This window comes from Gadus macrocephalus, chromosome 8, assembly GCF_031168955.1.
Source record: "Gadus macrocephalus chromosome 8, ASM3116895v1".
Lineage (NCBI taxonomy): Eukaryota > Metazoa > Chordata > Actinopteri > Gadiformes > Gadidae > Gadus > Gadus macrocephalus.
Window position 1 is genome coordinate 17021721 of NC_082389.1, and position 25703 is coordinate 17047423.

The following is a 25703-nucleotide window of genomic DNA, read 5'->3' on the forward strand; positions in this document are numbered from 1 at the left end:
GGTAGTTTATTCAACTCTAGCGCCACCAGTGGCTTACGCATGATCTGCATTTATACATATCATGACACTTTCTATTTATCTACCTGTTGTATTGCTTGCAACACTGAATATCAATGCTGAAAAAATACAGAGTTCGATCCCATCTCTCCTCCTTCATACATTCTTACTGATATACCATCTAGTATAGTGTCATTACCCAACCCTGAACCTGCACAATCCTATCACCTCCCTAATAACCATTGTTTTTTGGTCTGATGACATTTGTACACAGTTAACATGGAAGGACAAAATTACTTGCTGGAGTTTCTGGAGGACCGAGGAATTTAACAAGACATTCTGGATATACTGAAAAAAGACAAGAAAATGTTAATTTATTCTGGGACAAACTGTAAATAAATAAACTGCTTCCTCTGTTACGTTTATGAACTGTTAAATTACTAACAAAGTCTTAGAAAGTATACGGAGGACATCTAGTGGTAAACCTTTTTTTTTTTTTTGACCTGTCGTCCTCATATGAAAATGAAAAGCCTTATGAAATATTTCTACTGCCAGAACGTACAAAAACGTACATGTCACATAGAACAATTTACTTTTGAAAGTCACATACTACGATTTACTCTTGAAAGTGGCCCATTTCTCATTTACGTCATACAACATCTTTAAGGTAATCAAGAACAACAAACAACAAAATGTGTATATACATATATGCTATTTTCAAGGAAAGTAAGTGGCAAATCATGCTTGCTCTAATAGTTTCATATAATGTTTGTACTGTAAGAATTATGACATTGTCGATTGTTGTTATCACGTGGAAGTTATTTCCTCAATACGTCTGGTCAGTTGTCTCTGAATCTGTGACTGTAATATTTACTGACCAGTTTTCCATGTTTGAAGTTGGATTTTCTTTAGTTCAGACAGGAGGGATTTTTTAGCCATGTTTCATTCGTCCCGCAGCAGGTTTCATTGCACTTTTGTCAGTAGAATTTTAATCCTTTTAACATATCACTTTGTATTTTGCTTAGATTGATTCTTCAGTACTGACATTAATGTCAGAGGATAATCTCGCCAAATACATCCCCCATTATGGGGATAGACTGGCTGCTATCGTGTTCTGCCGCAGACATTCACAATCTGCCGCAGGAACATCTACACATTCACAACCTGCCGCTGGAACATCTACACAAGGACTTCTAGAAAGAGTAAGAGCAAAGTACTCTTCCCCAGATAGGCCTACTAAGAAGAGACAATTGTCTTGGGGGACATTAAAGGGGAACAAAAATGCAAAGAAAACACTCAGAAGAGTAGAAATTGGTTGGATTCACTTCTCTGAAAATGAGAATGCCTTTAAACAGGTGCGAACCAAAAGAGGGGGTGGGACCCGGCATGTCTGTGCAGACAGTTTTGCAACAATCGGAGACCTCCAGGAAGATGCAGACACTTCTTTTTTTTTCCAAATGGTTCCTGCAAGTCTCTTGAACTAACAGAATGCATCCGGCATATGTGTGACTTTGCCCAGAACAAGATTGTCTCAGAGGGTTCAATTCAAGAGCTACATGACAAAAAATAACTAAAGATACTTAGATTGTACCTATGCACCAAGAGAACATCACCAAGGCAGCAGTCACATGAAGTGGTGCATCAAGAACAAGAAAATCAGACAACAGTGCAGATGCAGAACCCCATTGATGTACAGGATGATAGTGAAGTTACATATCAAGAACAAGAAAATCAAACAACCAACACAACAGACGATAAACCAAAAGAACAGACCAGACCAAGAAACAACAGTTTCAGATGTGCAGATGCGGAACCCCACCGATGGATGGACCAGGATGATCGTGAAGTAACATTTATAGGACAAGCTTCAATGACACATCCTGTTCTTTTGGAGGACACCTTAGCGTGGGAGGATTTAAAGCCAGTCCTTGTCATTGTTGTGAGTAGGGGTCACTGCCTTGCAGACCTAATGATGGCGTTTGTGGACCCTGAAGTAATGAATAACGGCATTCATGTGAAAAGGAAACTCCCAAATGGACAGCTGGAAGAAGGTGAGGGCTCGGGTGTATAGAGACTGCCTGACAGAATTTTGGGGAGACTTCTACTGCAAATGTACATTGGGCACCAACGTCAAGACACCCTACGTTCGGCATGAATATCAAGCGGAGGAATGGCAAGCAATCGCAAGGATCCTGGTCAAAGGATGGACATCTGTCAGTTATTTCCCACTCCTTCTCCCACTCTTGGATGAAGCACTGTACGGAACCACTTACAGCAGTGGCACAGAGAACTTTTTGAAATATGTCTCAAAAGAGGAGAGGATTACTTCAGCAAGCACTAAGCTCCTTCCAATCAGTTGATCGTGATGCTCTTTTAGATGTGTTGGATGCGCACGATTGCCACCACCTGGCCACTGAAGATAACATCACAGTACTTATCTCACAGTTGGGTCACAAGACGTTGATCCAGACGCCGATGTTTGTGATCAAATGTTTGAGACCAATCTTAAAAACGCTGGCAGACCCCTTGTGCCCACAGAGACTTGCTGAAGTAATTGACATGCATAACCCAACTCCAAAACGAGTCAAAGACCTCCTGATATTCCCAACACAAATGAAGGCCGTCCAAAACTAAGCAGCAAGAAATTTGAAAAGGTATGTAGTAGGGGAATGCGATGACCCAACCCTCAGATAATTTCTTAGATTCTGCACAGGAGCAGATTCTATAATTTTAGTTGTAGCCTTGTATAGTTACAACTGCACTTAACAAAATGGAAAGTAATGGATACATATTGACTAAGATTGAAGTTTGTTTGCTTGGATAGCCCACAGGCAAATATAGACGCAGCTACGATTTATTCTTGGTGAATAAATAAAACTCGTGAAATATTATGACAATGGTGCTAAATAATAAACACTTATTAATAGAGTGAGATCATACCGAGAAATATCAAACTGTTGCTTGAAGTATTGGTTTGATGTTTCGAGGTTAGTACGTTGTTTATTATGGCATTTTACTCTCCTTTCATTTTATAAAGACACGGTCATTGTAAATCGAAAACATGTCGTTTTGTTAAGCTCAAGTCTTCTCACGACTCAATTTGTTTGCCTAGCAACCACTTCAACAGAAAACGGACAATATGGATCTGCTAAATAAAATGGTTTTAATTCCAACACAAGTGATTCAGAGTTTGTAGTCTTTCTATAACAGATAGTTGCTTCTTCTGAGAACCTTGGCATATTTTCACTGGACCATTGAAGATTTGAAAGTTACAACCAATGTGTGTGTTTTCATGTTAGCATGGGAGCTGGTAAATTAACTTGATTGTAAATAGGCTGCCTTTTAAAGATTTGTAGGTCTTTGTGTTTTTTCTCTCAGTGTTCACACTTTTCTGCTCCAGAATGTTGGAACTGTCGTTGCCATATAATAATAATTAAATAATTACAGTATATAAACATTCACCTATATTTGAAGTATATGAAAGTAAAACAAGTGCAGCCGATTTGATGGAGCTGAATTAATAGTAGCCTTATCCATATTTTACAGGTGCTATGCTTAAATTTCTTAGAAGCAGCACAGACTCCAGCCAGTCAGCCAGTGGAGGGACAGAGCCAGCTTCCCATAGAACAGACACAGATGAGCCATCCAGTGCAGGCACAAGCACAGGCACAAGCACAGGCACAGGCACAGGCACAGGCTCAGGCTCAGGCTCAGGCACAGACACAGGCACAGGCACAGGCACAAGCAAAAGCACAGGGGAAGAACAGGCCTCAGCCTCATTTACAACCACACAGCAAGCATCAGACCCTAAAGCAGCTGCTCCACCTAATGATCCAGCAGACTGGCCTCCTGTCTTAACGGACAGTATGCGGACTGAGCTAGTGCGTAGAGGTCCATTCAAGCCAGGAGTGGATTTTTCTTACCCAAAAGACAAGTCCAGAGGGTTCCATCCAGGATTGCTACAGAGACGGCAGTCAAATGGTGAAACGATTCCCAGGAGCTGGCTTTCTTACTCAGTTAAAAACAACGCTGCATTTTGTTATTGCTGTAAACTGTTTTCCACACAAAAGCACAAAATCATAGGAGAAGGTGTGAATGACTGGTCCAATATCAACGTAATTCTGAAGCAGCATGAGGGTAGTTCCGAACACAAAAGCAACATGATTAAGTGGAGAGAATTTGATCTGCGCTTAAGTCGTGGAAAAACTCTTGACCACATAGAAATGACAGCTTTGGAGGCTGAAAGAAAGAGATGGCGAGATGTCCTCACACGCCTCATAAGCATCACACAGTCTCTGGCTGAAAGAAACCTCGCATTCAGAGGTTCATCAGATAAGCTCTTCCAACCAGATATGGAAATTTTCTAAAAGAGGTTGAATTATTAGCTAAATTTGACCCTGTTTTGGAAAATCATGTCAGCAGAATTAAAGATGGGGATACACATGCTCATTACCTTAGTAAGGACATACAGAATGAGCTGATACAGCTTGTGAGTGACAGGATTCTCACAACTATTGTGACTCCACAATACTTCTCCATTATCTTAGACTGTACACCTGACATTAGTCACCAGGAGCAGATGCGTGGCTTTAAAGGGACAGCCAGAGACAAAGGAGCACTTCCTCGGCTTTGTTAATGTTGAGGCTACAACTGGCTTAAATCTGTCTACAGTCATCTTGGATAAGCTGACTGATCTGAAAATTCCATTTGACGATTGCAGAGGGCAAGCCTACGACAATGGGGCCAATATGAAAGGTAGACATCAAGGATTACAAGCCAGACTGTTGCAAAAGAATCCGAGAGCTGTGTTTGTCCCATGTGGTGCACACACATTAAACCTCGTCATTGCAGATGCTGCCAAATCTTCCAGAGATGCGGTTGGTTTTTTTGGCTATGTACAAAAGCTGGTCACCTTTTTTTCTGCTGGCACACAAAGATGGAATATCTTGAAACAATACGTGAACATAACAGTGAAGTCATGGAGTGACACAAGATGGGAGAGCAGGCTCCAAAGTGTCCATGCAGTCAGGTATCAGGCCTCTGAGATTCGAGAAGCCTTACTGGAAGCCAGACAGAAGATGAATGATCCCGTGGCCAAAGTGGAGGCACAGTCACTTGCAGAGGAAGTTGGTTCTTACCGCTTCTTGATTTGCTGTGTAGTGTGGTGTGAGATACTGTCAAGAACAAATACAGTGAACAAGCTCCTCCAATCTGCTTCAATGCAGCTTGTCATAGCTGTGCAGTTGATCTCAAATGCAAAAGGCTCTCTCACTCTCTACCGGGACACTGGATTCTCAGATGCCCAGACAACAGCCAGAAGCATTTGTGAGGAAATGAATGTAGAAGCTGTTTTGAAGGACAAGAGGCTGAGAACCATGAGGCATTTCAGCTATGAAGCACCTGATGAGCCAGTGGCTGATGCACTGCAGAATCTTGAAGTCAACTTCTTCAACATTGTGGTTGACTCTACAATAGCATCCACTGATGAACGATTCGAAACTCTGAACCAGGTGAAGACTAAATATGGAGTAGTGCTGAACTTCAGCACTGCATGTCAGATGTCCAGTGACTCCTTGAAGGGCCAGTGTATGCAACTCGAGAAAACTCTCACCTTCAACCAAGACTGTGACATCAGTGGAGTGGATCTGGCAAACGAAATCAAGACTTTACCTGACCTACCATCAGGTAATATGACTGCCTTGGAGCTGCTTTCTTTCCTTTGTGAGAAAAATCTGGAGGAAATCTATCCTAACCTTAGGATAGCCCTTAGAGTTGCTGTCACCCTGCCTGTGACAGTTGCCTCAGCTGAGAGGAGCTTCAGCAAGTTGAAGTTGATAAAAAGCTATCTGAGATCTTCCATGTCCCAGGAACGACTGTGTGGTTTGGCCATCATGAGCATCAACCATGATGTGGGGAAGCAAATATCTTACGATGACATAATTGATGATTTTGCATGCAGGAAGTGCATGAAGGGACACTTTTAATGGTAATTGAAAACATTAAAATGTTTACATGCCCAACATTTAAGACTCTATAATTGTTTGTTAACACATTAAAGTTCGATTTGATTTGTTCTGATTTGGTCTGTATTTATTCTGAGTTGGACCAACAGGTGGCGATATGCAATGTATTGAAAGGGGGGATGAGTGGAAGCACTGGGTGTCAGGTGCGACGGTTGAACATTTTGGGGGTTCAGTAAGGAGGGCCCCTTGGCAGAATTTTGCCTAGGGCCCCATGGAGGTCTGAACCGGCTCTGGACTGACCTCATTTTGAGAAGCTCAGTTTGGGTTATGGACATTGTGTGAATCAAACCTAAGCAGGTCTTTCACATTTGATTTCATGCACGGATATACCCGCTAATAAGACTGCACACATAGACACTTTGGCAACCCGCCCCCCTCCAGGGGACGGGTTATAGAGGGCTTGTACCGGCGCCACCCACGTGCCCGGCACGGGGAATGTTCTCCAGCCGATCGCGATCAGCTGGATGGGAAGCAGCCGGCACGAGGAAAGGGCAGAGGCTATAAAGCAGAGCGGAGGACTGACGGCAAGGAAGCGACCCCCCGAAGAAGGAGTAGGAGACGCATAACCTCGCAACGGCTACGTGGCTCCCGGAGACCCTAGCCCAGACACTCGATTGATTATATTCGTGATTGTTCAATAAACGCCGTGAACGGCTTTATACCCGCCTCAACCGTGCCGTCTTCCACGACGCTGAAGTTGGCATCCGATTCGCAGCATCCGATTCGGCAGCTGGTCCACTGTAGACTCTTCAAATCTGGACTAAATTATCACAGTGAGGCTATACATTATGTAAAACATAGTTTCCGATTTTTGAAACCTTTACCCTATTTGTGAAAATGCAATGCGGTCTGGACCCCGGCCCTAAATGAGCCTGTATTGCATTTTCACAAATAGGGTAAAGGTTTCACAAATCTGAAACTATGTTTTACATAATGTATAGCCTCACTGTGATAATGTAGTCCAGATTTGAAGAGTATAGGTGTAGTGGTTTTCAATCAGGACCGATTTGAAGATTCTAAGTGGTTTTCAAGCCGAATCGGATGCTGCGAATCGGATGCCAACTTCAGCGTCGTCCTACTTCCTGCGTGTATAGCCTCTCAGCCAGCCGGGGTGCCGCAACACACACACACACACACACACACACACACACACACACACACACACACACACACACACACACACACACACACACACACACACACACACACACACACACACACACACACACACACACACACACACACACACACACACACACACACACACACACACACCTATTACCTATTATGTTGCAAACTCTTTTTATTGTTTATTGTTTGCTGTTCTTAAAGGCTCGCCTTATTCCATGCACGGATGCACCCACTAATATGACTGCACACACACGCGCGCACACACACGCGCGCACACACACACACACACACCTTTTACATATGCATTCACATTTGCTTTTTTCTATATATTTGTTTTGCAAATTCATTCATGTTTCTTTTAAAGATTTAAAAAATGTGCGTTGCTTATACATTCACTGAATATAATCTGCATAACAGTTCAAACTAGTTACCTGACATGCATACCAGTTACAAAGGCAATGCGTTATGTTCTGCCACTTCATAGTATTCTATGTTGTAAGTTTATATATTGTCCATGTGCTTGGAACTCTCCATGCTCTTTAAATACGTGAAAAAAAAGTACGGAAAAAGTAATTTGGTGCCCTTGAATGATTGTATTATTTTTGATATTTGATTGTCATTTTATCCCAAAAAAATATAACAAATGTCCATTCAAATACACTCATAACATTTGAAGATTGATAGAAATGTGTGAAGTAAATCATTCACTAACCAGAGTGTCACCATACATTTGTTAACCCATGTTTAAACACTTATCATTGAACCAATATTTTAGTAATGGAATTGGTAATGAGTTGTATTTCACTTCCAGAATCGTTGGTCATATTACAGAGTGTCAAAATGTTTTTGCAATTATTGAATACATTTCAAAGAGTTTTGTGCCAATGTCTGTATGCATTCTTTTTACTGCAGACTGTTTGAGTAAAGGCCTACATCAGAGATGTGGAAGTATAATGAATAATACAATGATTAACAATATTAGGACATAATAAAACATATATCATAACATATATAAATTATATTATATTGTAGCTGTTCATATGTGAGGCTTTCACAGTGGGGCATACTGTAACTATATGTGTAATTCCAAAGAGTCGCCAGCACAGATAGGAAGAGTGTCAAAGTCAATTTATCAACATAAAAGGTGTGACCTCAGTGTTAAGAGTTGCACTGACTGTTGAAAACAAAACAGAAATAGATTAAAGAAACCGTCGGAATAATCTAACCAGTTCATTATGTGCTCTGTATGACATTACAATTTGACCTTTCACAGGTCACCAAAATCTAGTGTGTTCATTGAAGACTATGCCCCTACCTTTTCTATTTGAAGTCTTAAGACATGCCTGGGGTGTAGCTTCAATCATTTAGTTGTCAATAGGCTGCTCAGTTAAATATGAGGGAGTGAAGAGCCACACGAATTGTCAAGTAAAACTCTTGAGCTTCTGCATTAAGCGGTAATCGTCGTAACCTTCTGTTACCATATCCGTAAAGTCGAAAACCATAACCGTAATACCGCATGAATATACAGATCGGAACGTTCGTGCTGCATGTATTCACGCCATCGCACTTAATGAGGATCATATAGGAAGCAATACTGCTGCTGGAGGTGTTTTAACGACTGCATTAGCTCACTCTCTTACTAGCTAGTGGCTAGTGACGTTTATATGCACTGTACTCACACTCGTGGTTGGTTCAACTTTTCAGAGATAAACCGTGACTTTTACCGAATGTGTTGTCGACTTCCAATGCAAGTAATGTTGTTGTAAACCTAATGAGACACCGTGATAGGAGCGTACAACTCATGCCGTTTTATTCTCTTTTCACAAATATTTCATCACTCACACACTTTATTTCTTGTACCAGAGTATGCTTCAGACCCAAGCAGTGGTCCAATCTATGCATGTGGTAAAGACTCCATTAATTAAATAATAAATTGAATATGTTTCATTACAGAGACTCATAGAGAGATTATCGAACAGCGACGATGGACAGGAAGACATTGTTTTCTTTGTGGGCTTAACTGACCCCTGCTTCCACCATGATGGCGGACAGGGAGTCCTACACCGAGGTGACCAGGCTCGTCCCCGCCCCCCCTACTGAGGCCAAGCCCCCGCTACCCTCGGGGGGCTAGGCTGCCCTGGTTGACTGCCCCAGCCGCTGGCGCCAACGAGAGGATCGTCCTCTGCCCCCCTACTGAGGCCAAGCCCCCGGTACTTAACCCCCGCTACCCTCGTGGGTCTAGGCTGCCCCGGTTGGCTGTGGCTGAGGAGGCTGACGGCCAGGAAGCCTGGATCACGGCGGCCCACTCCGACACCGTGTCCCTCTGTGCACGGGCTCTGGGTGCCGCCTCGAGCCAGGAGACCCAGGCCCCAGGCAGCCCGCCGGCCTCTGACGTTCCTGAAGGCTTGGCGGGCAGAGGTAAGTACGCGTTCAGCCCGTTTCCCCCTGTGCAGGAGCGTTTGAGGAACGGCATGATCCCCAGGGAGAAGTTCTGGGGCCCGCCCCCCCACCAGGCAGGGGAAGAGGCCGGGCCCTCTGGGAAGAGGCAGAAGAACGGGGGCCGCTGTTTCCCCGACCAGAGGCTGACCGCTGAGCCCGAGCTGGAGGAGAAGCTGTTGGATAGCAGAGGTAAAAATGGCATCTCTTACACAAATAAATCAATCCAAAGTAACTCTTCTTTTTTTATAGGATTGAGCCTGCATGCCACAAAACTTTAATTATTAGCCCGGGCTTTCATTTGTTTCAATCCCTGAACTCAAGCGGCTTGTGTTTGGGACAGGCGTCCATATGGAACAGGCCTTTAATTCCTTTGGATAATTGAGACCGGCGTTTATTTTTCAAACGTGTGTGTGCAGATGAGCCGGCCCAGGGCTCCCACAGCGGCCCCCAGCGAGACCCACCAGAGCCCCCCGGGCCCCACCCCTTTCCAAAACCTGAGCTGGCCATGAAACAGCCTCACTCTCATCAGCTCAGAGAACTGGTGAGAGACACACACACACAACACACACACACACACACACACACACACAGAATTTGCCCACACACAAACACACAGAGAATTAGTCGACTGACCTGCTGTGGTTCTGAACGCAGGCAGGAGAAGATGGAAGGGCTCACGGTGCTGCGCAGTCTGGCCCAGAACCACGTGGACACGCTGCTCCCCAGGCTCCGCGACGTCTGCCTCGCCCTCGTTCAAGAGGTAGCTCCCCCTCTCTGGGCCTGCTCCCTGGTGCTCTCTCTCTCTCTACCGCGTAACATGGAGACCAGCGTCTGTCACTGTGGGTGGGCGTGTGAGTGGGCGGGCGGCTGGGTGTGGACAGTCCGTCACTGTCTGCAAGTGTAAAACTAACTCAATCCTGTCTACAGCTTAGTCTATAGACCTCGCTGTGTGTAAAACCATCCCCATCAATTCTACACCATAGAACGAGTGGTTGATTCGACATGAACAATGTTAGCAAAACACAGCCTTGAATGAAGCGAGGAGTGTGAAACGTACTATAATGTAACACCTGCATTTCAATCATATAGCGCTTTCCAAGACACTCAAAGAACCTTTACAGAGTGAGAGTGGTGTCTACCACGTGTGTGTCTGGTTCTCAGGTGAAGAACCTGCGTTCGGGCGTGTTTCCCGCGTAGCCGTGTGCACGCTGGGCGTCCTGTACTGCCACCTGCAGCGGGCCATGGACAAGGAGGTGGAGACCACGGCCAGGGCGCTGCTTTACAAGGCGGCCGAGAGCAACGCCTTTATCCGGGAGGAAGTGGACGCGGCGCTGGGCCACATGGTGCGGCACTGCACGCCGGCACGCTGCATCAACGCCTTCCTGGACGGGGGTTTGAGGTCAGGGGGCTGCACGCACACGCACAACGCAGACACAAACACACTGTATTGCGCCTTGTTATGTTTTCTAGTATATCTACTAGGGCTGCAACGATACACAAACTCACGATTCGGTTTGTATCACGATTTTTGACCCACGTTTCGATACATCCCACGATTTTTTGAAATTTAAAAAGCATTTTATTTGAACAACACTTATATACCAATTAACTTAATGTAACATTTAATAACAAATAATTTGGAACACTGAACATATTTGAACAGAAAGAATACTATCAAAGTATAGCTAAATGATGAAGAAATAACCAAAGATTGCAGTTGGAGGATGCTTTTTGCTGGTAGGAAAAAACCCTCAACTGTTTGGACGGTTTAGTCAAATATCCTTATTCACGCTTCTTATTAGGCTATGTAGCTTAAATAATGACATAATCAGGACGTATAGAATGCAACATGTTTAATAGCCTAACTTTCAATAGATGGGGAAAAACCTGAACGTCATGAACGTCGCAATAACGAGGCAGTGTTACGAGTAGCATATCTGTGTGCGCGAGAATGGCAGTGTGCGTATGCGTGTGTGAGTGACGTCAGCGAGTGAGTGGACGAGCGAGGAGAGCGAGCGGTAGCGCTTGTGTCTAGTGAAGAAACGATATAACGGTATTGCAAGATCAAATCTGTGATTTATATAAAGTACAAAGAATCAGCGGCAGATGCAAACGCACAACAGAAAAAATGGACATTTAAACAGGACTTGAGTGTCGAAGGAAACGTTTCTAACATCCTTAATCTGCTTTGGACTGGTAGGTAGGATACTCCAGAGGTCTAGCCGATGTTTCCTTATCTCCATCCGTTGTGTACTTCGGTGGTTTGTGTCTCTGTGTGCGTCCTTCATGTTGAGCCTGTGTGTGTCTGCAGCCACCTGAGCGCGGCGGTGAGGAAGTGCGCCGCCCAGCACCTGGCCGACCTGCTGGAGAGGGTGGGCGTGGCCCGCCTGCTGTCCGGAGGGAAGGACGTGACGGACAGAATCCTCCCGGCCGTGGTCAAGCTGGTCCTGGACTCCTCCCAGGAACCCAGGCACGTAGAGCCCCCGGTGGCTTCCTGTGTTGGCTGCAGGCTTTGGCGTGTGTCCAACGGCTCGGTGACGTGCCCGTCTCACTCCTCCCCCTTCAGGTCCTTTGGCCGCCGGATGTTGCTGTTCCTGTCCTCCCACCGGGACTTTGATAGCATGCTGGAGAAGAACATCCGCACCAAGGACCTTCTGCCGCCCGCAAAGAATATATTTTATCTTATTTCCAAGATCATATATATATATATATATATAGTAAGTATGTGTGCAATTTCATGCCATTATATTATGTTGTACCCTCCAGGGAGCCCAACAGCAAGTACAGCTCCAAACCTCAGGGGCCCATCATCGAAGACAAGGCTGAGTACATCAGGCAGCTCACCGCTCTGCTGGAGTCCAAGGACTTCAGCGTGGTCTGAAAACCAGAACAGAATCCTCCCGGCCGTGGTCTGAAAACCAGACCACTATTTCAATTTATTGAAATAGTTTATATGTAAAACCGTTTATATGAAGGAGTTTATATGTAAAACCGTTGATCATTAATTTATATTTTTGAGTACTTATTTATCGCTAATTATTACAGTCTAATATTGTTGTGGGGATGGGGATTAAATATTTGTTGTGAGACAAAGCGTTAGTACTGGGAAACGGAAGGGCGGAACCAAAATGTGTTGCAGTCCGGAATTCTATGGTTGATATCAAACCTAAATATACTTTGGCTTTACACCACAATAACACTTGTCATTTAGAAGACTGTTCTCCCATTTTCGACTATCGACAACAGTTCGGGAATTTACATTGAACCACTGCCTGAACTACAATGGTTGATAGGGCTGCCTGCCTGACTGAGCATATCGCTATAACACATAAACACTTTTCTTATACTCTATAAAATATACTATCATAACGTCATCAACCTCTTAATCACATGAAATATATTCGGAAACATTTATGTCAGGAGTTCAGGTCCAAAGTAAACTTAATCATGCTCTACGATGTGTGTTGCCACAATAATATTCTCTGCGAACGACCAACTGCCATTTTACACAAAAGCCGTTTGGCGCGAAACAAACATAGGACTTTTAGAAAAGTTCATAACTCGACATTTTCAGACTTAAAACTGTACCCAAAGTTTATCAACCTGTTTATAATATGTTCCGATTCATGAAGATAGTAATAAAAGTGTTTTTCACCGTGTACAAACCTGAAAAGCAGGTAGATGAAAGTACAGGAGCAACGAAGCTTTGTCGTCATTTTCCGAAATCCGTCCGTCGAGGAACCGGAAGTGCCCCTCAACCATAGCATTCCGGACTGCAACACATTTTGGTTCCGCCCTTCCGTTTCCCAGTACTAACGCTTTGTTTCACAACAAATATTTACTCCCGATCCCCACAACAATATTAGACCGTAATAATTATCGATAAATAAGTACTCAAAAATATAAATTAATGATCAACTGTTTTACATATAAACTCTTTCATATAAACGGTTTTACATATAAACTCTTTACATATAAACTATTTCAATAAATTGAAAAAGTGGCCTGGTTTTGAGTGTACCACAAAGGCATCGACCAGCTGGTGGCCGACTGCCAGCACAACCCAAGCATGGTCATCCGCAGCCTGTTCCCGGTCCGTAAAACCGTAAAACCCCCCCACCGCTCGTAAACGCCCACTACTTCACACTCGCCCTTATCCCCTTTCCTGGTGGGACTGAAATGTTTTTCGGGAAAGTAAGGCCCGACTCTGACATGATCATAGTACACGGGTCAAATATATCTTCATCGCAGGGGACAGCTGAGAGGAATTTGCAAGCCTCTTTGCAGACATCAAGATCACTATGTGGAACAATAAAGTCCTCAGTACCGCAGAGCTGTGGTACAGTGAACATCACATCAGGGATCCCACTGGGTACATTGGGATTATTGGTTCGCCAGATGCGGTGGCTGTTCCAGAGCCTCTTAATCTCATCTAGCTCGTCCAACCAGACCAACATAATTTATTGTATGAAAGGGCACCCAATAGTTTTTTTTCACATGTAAAGGGCAGCCAATAAGGCATTTTCTCTCGTATTTGCAACTCTTGAGGGCACTAATTCAACCATGGAGGCAGGGGGGGGGGGCAGTCGCCCCCCCCTGAGTCCGCCACACACACACACACACACACACACACACACACACACACACACACACACACACACACACACACACACACACACAGTCCTCCTAAACATTGTTCCTTATAAACACTACAAAGACAACACAAAACAACCCAGAACAAGCGGCTATAAACAACCACAGCCGCATCTGTTCATGTGTGCCCTGCTGTCCCTGGTGCTGGTTCTCAACGTCAACTACTTCATTTGATTGACCAATGCAATTTATTCCAGCCAATCAAGGCTAAATTGGAAATATAATAACACAAAAAATAATAAACGGACTGCTCAGGGAACAGTAATGCTCCAGCGGGAGGTGTGTATTTTACTCACCCTATTTGTATAGGAAGGCCATTCTCCTGTCTTTTATGGTGGCGAAGTGGTCAATAAGTAGGGAATGTTCAGGGAGCATGAATCTTTGTCAAAATGAAGACATGGCCAGCAAAATAGTAGCTGACGTAGCGCTACCAGCTTGCCACTCGGTGCGGACATAGTTCTCCTCATTGAAAGTGCGATGATCACTCTTCTTTCTCTCCACACGCAGCTGAAGTTTAGTCATTGGCCTGCCGCCAGATTTATTCTTTAGTTGCTGCCCATGTGGCAGTATGGTTAAATTTTACTAAATACTCCAAATCTCGACCCTCCATAACTCCACTTGCTTATACGATAATATGATAAATAATAAAAATGCAAACGTGCTAATCTCCCGCTATTTGTTTACGTAGACGTTGATGCTTTCATTTGATTGGTGTGAAGGATTCCCTTGGCACACTGCTGACCACAGGAGGCTCAGTCATGACGGTTGGCTCACTTGATTGGTTAATCCTTTTTTCTCACCAAGGGATGCCATCCCATGGGACAGACAGTGTGCAATGTCGTGTTTTACCTCGTATTCAGTATTTAACATTTAGAGGGGCACATTTTGAAATGCTCAATGAGACGAGAAAATGTGGAAGAAATGACAGCAACACGGCACCAAAAAATAACCGAAACTGTTAATATAAATGTTTTTATTGGATGCCTAAAAAACAGGGAAGCCTGGCTTCCCTTGGCCTCCGGGAGAAAACGCAACAATTATAATTTCTATAATTGTAGGTTGTAGGCTGGCTGGTGATCATGTATTAGAAAGTATATATTATAGAAAGTATGTCAAAAGTAGGCCTAGATGATTCATTTGAAGGATGTGGTGTTTGAATATGTTATTTTGTCCTTGACCCTGATTCAATGAGCATCTGTTATCAGGCCGTAAACCAACAGACCTAGCCAACAATAGGCCATTGGACATAAGCATCTGTCTTTGGCTAGTGACTTAAATCGCCCAAAAAAATAATAAATTGCATAACTGAATATTGTGTCGTTCTCAGCATGGAAAATGAATACAGAGCCGAAAGGAAAAAGCTAACCGGCCATGTTTCAAACTTTTGAGCACTAAAGTAAACCCAGCTTTGGCCTGTGAGTGGCACTAAAGATTTCAAATCGGGCCCCCAAATTGATATGAGGGTGTCTTTCTTGCGGGTTTGAAATGTTTGGTTTCAGGTCCTATGCTGCCACCTGCTGCCAAACCATAACCTTGTAATGCGTAGTAGCGTAGTAGTTTAGGCAATCAGATATTTTATGATGATTGAATGTGGAAATGTTGAATATTATACTTTGCAATGTTCATATGCACATGCATATGAACGCATGCATTCATATGTGTGATTCACTGATGTCCAACTCAGGTTGGTTTAATCCTCACACGGTCACATCACACCTGGTGCAATTTTCAGTATCAGTAGCATATAATGCAAAGCATCAGTGTTTTGTGATATTTTTGTTTCAAAGATCTGGGGTATCCTGTAGGCTGGTTTTCTATTAAAACACACACAAATTACTGTGAGGTCACAATGCGCTCAATGATAGGTTCGGGAAGCTGGACTCGTCATAATGCCTCGTGTCAATCAAGTACCTGCTCAAGTTCTAAAGTTTTCATTCGCCCTTCGACGCCAAGTAGAGGTAAGTCATGAACTATAGCTCTAAGTAATAAGTAGTCCCATTTGATGTCAATGCTATTATAAATCCGTCCCTGGCACATTATTACATATCAAATATCTATATTTATCGAAGTGTAAAAGATAAATCTAGCCTACCACATATTGCTCGATTGAAATAAGGTTAAGCCGTGCTCGGGGCGTCGTGGACCTTGGGCCCGCCACGGCCTCTCTCACCTCACTCTCCAACAAACACCAAAGGGCCCTTGCCCCCTCTTCGAAAAGTTCAATGTCATTTTAGAAAGTCATCTAACTGATCGATATCGCTAACAATTATGTATGTTATTGTAAATGGTTTTTCACAGGGAAAACACCGATCGATTTATCGTCGTAACCTTCTGTCACCATAACCGTAAAGTCGAAAACCACAACCGTAATACCGCATGAATATATAGATCGGTACATTTGTGGAACGTTCTTGCTGCATGTATTCACGCCATCGCACTTAATGAGGGTCATATCTGAAGCAATGCTGCTGCTGGAGGTGTTTTAACCATAGAAATCATATATGATAGACGGAGCATCGAATGCTACCGCCTACTGGCGCTGACGAGACGCGGGGCTGCCATCTTGGAGTGGTCATCCGCTCCACTCAGTGTAATCCGTTTGGCTGGAGCAATGAACTGTCAGCGCATTTAATTAATCATACCTCACTGAATACCACTGATTTTCATGTTTTTTTTTGTCATACGTGTAGCTATGATAAAGGCCACATGGTTTGGCGTGTTTTATTATTCAATACCAATTTTACCAATAGTACGGTAATGTTAAATCTTACTTGTGAAAAGTAATCCCCCCGATTCCTATTGTGGATGGTCCGCCGATTTGAGCAGGAATACGCTGAACAACAGCCCGGCATCCTGTTTCTGCTGCTGTTCCTGCTCCCGGTTGACCACTCCAAGATGGCGGCCGTATTTCTCGCGTCCCAGCAGCCAATGCTCCGTCTATGCTATAAGATGTCTATGGTTTTAACGACTGCATTAGCTCACTCTCTTACTAGCTATTGGCTACTGACGATTATGTTATTACATGATTCGGTATGCGCTGTACTCACAATCGTGGTTGGTTCAACTTTTCAGTGATGAACCATGACTTTTACCGAATTAGTGTCTTTATCGACTTCCAATGCAAGTAATGTTGTTATAAACCTAATGAGACACCGTGATAGGAGCGTACAACTCATGCCGTTTTATTCTCTTTTCACAAAATTTTCACATCACTCACACACTTAATTTCTTGTACCAGAATTCAAAATTGCATGAGTGTGCTTCAGACCCAAGCAGTGGTCCAATCTATGTATGTGGTAAAGACTCCATTAATTAAATAATAAATTGAATACGTTTCATTACAGAGACTCAAAGAGAGATTATCGAACAGCGACGATGGACAGGAAGACATTGTTTTCTTTGTGGGCTCAACTGACCCCTGCTTCCATCATGATGGTGGACTACACCGAGGTGACCAGGCTCGTCCCCGCCCCCCCTACTGAGGCCAAGCCCCCGGGCCTTAACCCCCGCTACCCTCGGGGGGCTAGGCTGCCCTGGTTGGCTGCCCCAGCTGGTGGCAGCAACGAGAGGGTCGTCCTCCGCCCCCCTACTGAGGCCAAGCCCCCGGGCCTTAACCCCCGCTACCCTCGTGGGTCTAGGCTGCCCCGGTTGGCTGCCCCAGCTGGTGGCAGCAACGAGAGGGTCGTCCTCCACCCCCCTACTGAGGCCAAGCCCCCGGGCCTTAACCCCCGCTACCCTCGTGGGTCTAGGCTGCCCCGGTTGGCTGTGGCTGAGGAGGCTGACGGCCAGGAAGCCTGGATCCCGGCGGCCCACTCCGACACCGTGTCCCCCCGTGCACGGGCTCTGGGTGCCGCCTCGAGCCAGGAGACTTCCCCGGGCCGAACCCCCCCAGGTGAAGAAGTTGTATACTTTAGTGTATTGCAAATATAATTGAAGCATACAAAAGTTATGACAAGTATACTTTTACTTTTTGTGCTTAATTAAAAGTATGTTTAACGTATGTACTTTTCAAAAGTGTACTTCATAATAAATGTCATTAAGTTCCACTTTAATGTACTGAAAAACAAGTATTCTAATTCTGAAATACTTAAAGTGGTATTGCATTGTAATTATAAAAAGTGTACTTTATTATAAGTGTATTGTAAGTTGTACGTATGTGTACTTAGAAAAAGTATACTAAATAGCAAAGTAGAAGTGTATTTTAGTATACTTGCAGAAAGTTAATCTCAAATTGTATGAGAATGCCTTAGAAAAATTGCAAATAGGTGGTCATTTAGTGTACTTATTAGAGCCCGACCGATATAGAATTTTTGAGGCCGATACCGATACGAATATTTTGTGATTTAAAAAACCGATATGCCGATATATTGGCCGATATATATATATTAAAAAAAAAATCCAGAAACGCGCAACAAAACAAACACATATCCCTAACATTGGTTATTTGTAGTTATCCTTTAAATCCTTTTCACTCTCAGCTAACACGTAACAACAGCAAAACAGGACATGGTAGTCATGAATTAAGTCATGCTTATCGACTTTAGAGAATTGATGGGGATGTTCTTTTAATTGTTATTCAAGCAATGTATGTCTCGTGACATTTGCCAACTTACCATGAACACACTTGCACACATGAACAACACCGATGATCACCGTCAATCTCCGTCATTCACTCTGCCTAACTCTGGCTGAATCACCGGGTTTGGGCGTTAGAGCGCCCTCTGGTGGACAGACTTTTTTTTTCTTTCTTTTTTTTCTTTTTTAATATTCATTTATCGGCCATTATAAATGCCGATACCGAATAGTTTGAAAAATGCCTAATATCGGCCTGCCGATTTATCGGTCGGGCTCTAGTACTTATGTAAGTACACTTATTTTCAAGTCCTGTGTACTACACTATTAAAATGTTTTATTAAAGTGTACTTAATTTCCCCTCATTAGAAGTGGCTGACCCTGACCACCCTCGTGGGGCTAGGCTGCCCTGGTTGGCTGCCCCAGCCGCTGGCGCAGACGACAGGATCGTCCTCCGCCCCCCTACTGAGGCCAAGCCCCCGGGCCTTAACCCCCGCTACCCTCGTGGGTCTAGGCTGCCCCGGTTGGCTGCCCCAGCTGGTGGCAGCAACGAGAGGGTCGTCCTCCACCCCCCTACTGAGGCCAAGCCCCCGGGCCTTAACCCCCGCTACCCTCGGGGGGCTAGGCTGCCCCGGTTGGCTGTGGCTGAGGAGGCTGACGGCCAGGAAGCCTGGATCCCGGCGGCCCACTCCGACACCGTGTCCCCCCGTGCACGGGCTCTGGGTGCCGCCTCGAGCCAGGAGACTTCCCCGGGCCGAACCCCCCCAGGTGAAGAAGTTGTATACTTTAGTGTATTGCAAATATAATTGAAGCATACAAAAGTTATTACAAGTGAACTTTTACTTTTTGTCCTTAAATTAAAGTATGTTTAACGTATGCACTTTTCAAAAGTGTACTTCGCAATAAATGTCATTAAGTTCCACTTTAATGTACTGAAAAAAAAAGTACATAATTTCTGAAATACTTAAAGTGGTATTGCATTGTACTTATAAAAAGTGTACTTTATTGTAAGTGTATTGTAAATTGTACGTATGTGTACTTCGAAAAAGTATACCAAATAGCAAAGTAGAAGTGTATTTTAGTATACTTGGAGAAAGTTAATCTCAAATTGTATTAGAGTGCCTTAGAAAAATTGCAAATACGTGGTCATTGTGTACTTGTGTAAAGTACACTTATTTTCAAGTCCTGTGTAAAACACTATTAAAATGTTTTATTAAAGTGTACTTAATTTCCCCTCATTAGAAGTGGCTGGCCCTGACCACCATCGTGGGGCTAGGCTGCCCCGGTTGGCTGCCCCAGCCGCTGGCGCCAACACGAGGATCGTCCTCCGCCCTACTGAGGCCAAGCCCCCACATAGACCCCCAGGTGAACAAGTAGTACACTTTATTGTAGTACAAATATAATTGAAGTATACAAAAGTTATTACAAGTATATTTGTTGCTTTAAAGTATGCTTAACGTGTACTTTTAAACAGTGTCCTTCACAGTGGATCTGCGGGACGCCCCGCTGAGCTCCGCCCCCTCGTCCCGGAACGCCGCTGCCTCCGCCCGCCGCCGGGCGCTCGGAGGCGCCGAGGCGGACCTCTCTGGGACGGAGCGCTCCCAGTCCGCCAACGGCCAGAGGTCCCAGGCCCCAGGCAGGATCGTCCTCCGCCCCCCTACTGAGGCCAAGCCCCCGGGCCTTAACCCCCGCTACCCTTGTGGGTCTAGGCTGCCCCGGTTGGCTGTGGCTGAGGAGGCTGACGGCCAGGAAGCCTGGATCACGGCGGCGCACTCTGACACCGTGTCCCCCCGTGCACGGGCTCTGGGTGCCGCCTCGAGCCAGGATACTTCCCCGGGCCAAACCCCCCCAGGTGAAGAAGTCGTATACTTTAGTGTATTGCAAGTGTACTTTATTGTAAGTGTATTGTAAATTGTACGTATGTGTACTTAGAAAAAGTATACTAAATAGCAAAGTAGAAGATTATTTTAGTATACTTACAGACAGTTAATCTCAAATTGTATCAGAGTGCCTTAGAAAAATTACATACACGTGGTCATTGTGTACTTGTGTAAAGTACACTTATTTTCAAGTCCTGTGTACTACACTATTAAAATGTTTTATTAAAGTGTACTTAATTTCCCCTCATTAGAAGTGGCTGACCCTGACCACCCTTGTGGGGCTAGGCTGCCCCGGCTGGCTGCCCCAGCCGCTGGCGCCAACGACAGGATCGTCCTCCGCCCTACTGAGGCCAAGCCCCCACATAGACCCCCAGGTGAACAAGTAGTACACTTTATTGTAGTACAAATATAATTGAAGCATACAAAAGTTATTCCAAGTATATTTGTTGCTTTAAAGTATGCTTAACGTGTACTTTTAAACAGTGTCCTTCACAGTGGATCTGCGGGACGCCCCGCTGAGCTCCGCCCCCTCTTCCTGGAACGCCGCTGCCTCCGCCCGCCGCCGGGCACTCGGAGGCGCCGAGGCGGACCTCTCTGGGAGGGAGCGCTCCCAGTTCGCCAACGGCCAGAGGTCCCAGGCCCCAGGCAGCCCGCCGGCCTCTGACGTTCCTGAAGGCGTGGCGGGCAGAGGTAAGTGCGCGTTCAGCCCGTTTCCCCCTGTGCAGGAGCGTCTGAGGAACGGCAGGATCCCCCGGGAGAAGCTCCGGGGCCCGCCCCCCCACCAGGCAGGGGAAGAGGCCGGGCCCTCTGGGAAGAGGCAGAAGAACGGGGGCCGCTGTTTCCCCGACCAGAGGCTGACCGCTGAGCCCGAGCTGGAGGAGAAGCTGTTGGATAGCAGAGGTAAGAATGGCATCTCTTACACAAATAAATCAATCCAAAGTAACTCTTCTTTTTTCATAGGATTGAGCCTGCATACCATAAAACTTTAATTATTAGCCCGGGCTTTTATTTGTTTCAATCCCTGAACTCAAGCGGCTTGTGTTTGGGACAGGCGTCCATATGGAACAGGCATTTTAATTCCTTTGGATTTTCCTTTTGATGAACTGATGCCATCTATTGGCGAAAGTTGGTAATGCTCTAAAATACGTCTGTGATGTTGTCACGCGACCCTGGCAAGGCGCCGGCGTCTAATTGAGACCGGCGTTTATTTTTCAAACGTGTGTGTGCAGATGAGCCGGCCCAGGGCTCCCTCAGCGGCCCCCAGCGAGACCCACCCGGGCCCCACCCCTTCCCCAAACCTGAGCTGGCCATGACACAGAGCCTCACTCTCATCAGCTCAGAGAACTGGTGAGACACACACACACACACACACCACACACACTCAGAATTAGTCGAGGCAATCCGAACTTGTGTTTCATCTAACTGACCTGCTGTGGTTCTGAACGCAGGCAGGAGAAGATGGAAGGGCTCACGGTGCTGCGCAGTCTGGCCCAGAACCACGTGGACACGCTGCTCCCCAGGCTCCGCGACGTCTGCCTCGCCCTCGTTCAAGAGGTAGCTCCCCCTCTCTGGGCCTGCTCTCTGGTGCTCTCTCTCTCTCTACCACGTAACATGGAGACCAGCGTCTGTCACTGTGGGTGGGCGTGTGAGTGGGCGGGCGGCTGGGTGTGGACAGTCCGTCACTGTCTGCAAGTGTAAAACTAACTCAATCCTGTCTACAGCTTAGTCTATGTACCTCGCTGTGTGTAAAACCATCCCCATCAATTCTACACCATAGAACGAGTGGTTGATTCGACATGAACAATGTTAGCAAAACACAGCCTTGAATGAAGCGAGGAGTGTGAAACGTACTATAATGTAACGCCTTCATTCATATAGCGCTTTCCAAGACACTCAAAGAACCTTTACAGAGTGAGTGGTGTCTACCACGTGTGTGTCTGGTTCTCAGGTGAAGAACCTGCGTTCGGGCGTGTCCCGCGTAGCCGTGTGCACGCTGGGCGTCCTGTACTGCCACCTGCAACGGGCCATGGACAAGGAGGTGGAGACCACGGCCAGGGCGCTGCTGCACAAGGCGGCCGAGAGCAACGCCTTCATCCGGGAGGAAGTGGACACGGCGCTGGGCCACATGGTGCGGCACTGCACGCCGGCACGCTGCATCAACGCCTTCCTGGACGGGGGGTTGAGGTCAGGGGGCTGCACGCACACGCACAACGCAGACACAAGCACACAGTATTGCGCCTTGTTATGTTTTCTAGTATATCTACCACAGTATCGGTATTGCAAGATCAAATCTGTGATTTATATAAAGTACAAAGAATCAGCGGCAGATGCAAACGCACAACAGAAAAAGTAGACATTTAAACAGGACTTGAGTGTCAAAGGAAACGTTTCTAACATCCTTAATCTGCTTTGGACTGGTAGGTAGGATACTCCAGAGGTCTAGCCGATGTTTCCTTATCTCCATCCGTTGTGTACTTCCGTGGTTTGTGTCTCTTTGTGTGCGTCCTTCATGTTGAGCCTGTGTGCGTCTGCAGCCACCTGAGCGCGGCGGTGAGGAAGTGCGCCGCCCAGCACCTGGCCGACCTGCTGGAGAGGGTGGGCGTGGCCCGCCTGCTGTCCGGAGGGAAGGACGTGACGGACAGAATCCTCCCGGCCGTGGTCAAGCTGGCCCTGGACTCCTCCCCGGAACCCAGGCACGTAGAGCCCCCGGTGGCTTCCTGTGTTGGCTGCAGGCTTTGGCGTGTGTCCAACGGCTCGGTGACGTGCCGGTCTCCCTCCTCCCCCTTCAGGTCCTTTGGCCGCCGGATGTTGCTGTTCCTGTCCTCCCACCGGGACTTTGATAGCATGCTGGAGAAGAACATCCCCACCAAGGACCTTTCCGCCGCCCGCAAGGCGGTCAGTGGACTCAAGGCAAAGGTACGGAAGGCCCCGCCCTCTCGCCCCACCCTACCGCCTGGTGACGGGTCTGGTGAACGTTGTTGTTGTTGTGTTTGTTGTGTCAGGGTCAGGGTCAGGGTCAGGGTCTGGGTGAGACGCCCCAGACCCCAGCCTCGCTTCCCGGCAGTGGCACCGCCAGGGCCTCGACGCTCCAAAGGAAGCTCCCCAAACAGACCATAGCCCCCAGCCCCACCACCACCACTGCCACCCCCACCAACACCGCCACCACCCCCAGGTGAGACTCCTCCCAGACACATGTCAGCCACCTTGGAAATATGTTGGTGAAAGTAAAAGCCTTACTTATGCTATGAGGTCAGCTCCTCTCTCGGGGTCGTGTTCCAGAACACACATGATGGCTTTTGTTTGCAATGTCTCTCCTATATTAATTATGCATTTGTTCGTTTTCTCAACTTGAAGCAAACTTTAAGAATATCTTTTATCTTATTTCCAAGATCAAATATATATATATGTAGTAAGTATGTATGCAGTTTCATGACATTATATTTTGTGGTACCCTCCAGGGAGCCCAACAGCAAGTACAGCTCCAAACCTCAGGGGCCCATCATGGAAGACAAGCCTGAGTACATCAGGCAGCTCACCGCTCTGCTGGAGTCCAAGGACTTCAGGGAGCGCATCAAAGGCCTCGACCAGCTGGTGGCCGACTGCCAGCACAATCCCAGCATGGTCATCCGCAGCCTGTTCCCGGTCCGTAAAACCCCCCACCGCTCGTAAACGCCCACTACCTCACACTCGCCCTTATCCCCTCTCCTGGTTGGACTCCCTCCTGTCCCCTTTTTGTTCACCTGTTCCCCGTTTCTCCCCACTCCCCCAGGTGTTTGACCTCTTCAGAGACCGCCTGCTGGAGTCCAACCGTAAGGTGAACCTGTACGCCCTGGAGGCCCTGCAGGGGATGGTGCGCCTGCTGAAGGACAACCTGTCCGGGGTGCTCAACCACCTGGTGCCCGCCATCGTGGACAACCACCTCAACTCCAAGAACCACGCTGTGTACTCGGCCGCCACAGGGGCGCTCTGCGAGCTGGTCCTGAACCTCGGTGAGGGCCCGGTGGGGAGCTGTCCAGAACACGGTCCGGTCTGACCACAGCGTTGTCCTTGTTACTCATGTGTTCGTCCCTTGCCCCTCTCTAGACAACAGCCTCCTCCTTGAGCCGTTCTGCTTCAAGGCACGGGTTCTTAGCGGCCAAGCAAAGGTGGATCTGATCGAGAAGGTTGCAGGTTTGTTAATGGCAAAAATGTTTCTTTGTTTTGTTTTTTGCAATGATCAGCACCAAACATACGTATACCATTGTGTGGCCAATCAAGAGGCATCTGATCCGCTCTGCTCTGCCGCCTCCATCTCCTCCGTCTCTTCCTATTCCTCGGTCTCCTTCTCTTCCTCTGTCTCCTCCTCCCCCCCCCCAGAGCTGGTGATGGAGCTGTACCCCCGCCGGCCCCAGCTGGTGGAGCAGAAGGCGCTGCCCCTGCTGTGGGGCCTGCTGGGCCCGTCCAGCGGCAGCGTGCACCGGGCGACCACCAGCCTGTGCCGAGCCCTCCACCATCAGATGGGGCCCGGCCTGCGGCAGAGCGCCGCCTCCCAGCCCCCGAGCGTCGGCAAGGACCTCAACCAGCTGCTAAGAACCATGTCCTGAATAAAAAATGACGTAAGGACGGGAACGAGAAGACTCACTGCTCTCTTTGCACTTTTACAGGTAGCTTGTGTTGCACTTTAACAGGTACAATTTACAATTACAATTAGGGCATTTAGCAGACGCTTTTATCCAAAGCGACTTACATCGGTTAATACACACATTGACACACCGACGGCAGAGTCAACCATGCAAGGTGACCGCCAGGTCGTCGGGAGCAGTTAGGCAGGGCTCCAGACTGCGACCAATTGGTCACGTTTTGCGACCAGAATTTGAGAATGCGCGACTGAATTTTTGCTGGTCGTGCATGCGCGTCAGCAAAAATTGAGTCGCGCATTTTCCCCTTTTTTTCTTCTTTCTTTTTACACGTTAAACGTGGAAGGGGCGCGTCAATGAATCCGGAATCTGTAGCAGGCAAAAGAGTTTGA

General features: G+C 46.5%; 2 protein-coding genes across 2 annotated transcripts; both read left to right on the forward strand.

Annotated features, from left to right (window-relative positions):
- The first annotated feature begins 10609 nt into the window (after positions 1 to 10609).
- LOC132463141 (TOG array regulator of axonemal microtubules protein 1-like) lies at positions 10610 to 12207 on the forward strand. Its single transcript, XM_060059086.1, has 3 exons — positions 10610 to 10989; positions 11902 to 12064; positions 12157 to 12207. Exons 1-3 carry the CDS (start codon positions 10832 to 10834, stop codon positions 12205 to 12207), a joined length of 372 nt encoding a protein of 123 aa, XP_059915069.1. The 5' UTR covers positions 10610 to 10831.
- A 5465-nt stretch (positions 12208 to 17672) lies between these two features.
- LOC132463142 (TOG array regulator of axonemal microtubules protein 1-like) lies at positions 17673 to 25278 on the forward strand. Its single transcript, XM_060059087.1, has 16 exons — positions 17673 to 18135; positions 19353 to 19583; positions 20058 to 20180; positions 20290 to 20667; positions 20947 to 21069; positions 21179 to 21595; positions 21925 to 22042; positions 22144 to 22249; positions 22644 to 22879; positions 23230 to 23388; positions 23485 to 23611; positions 23716 to 23806; positions 24147 to 24337; positions 24465 to 24684; positions 24779 to 24865; positions 25052 to 25278. Exons 1-16 carry the CDS (start codon positions 17673 to 17675, stop codon positions 25276 to 25278), a joined length of 3297 nt encoding a protein of 1098 aa, XP_059915070.1.
- The last annotated feature ends 425 nt before the right edge of the window (positions 25279 to 25703 follow it).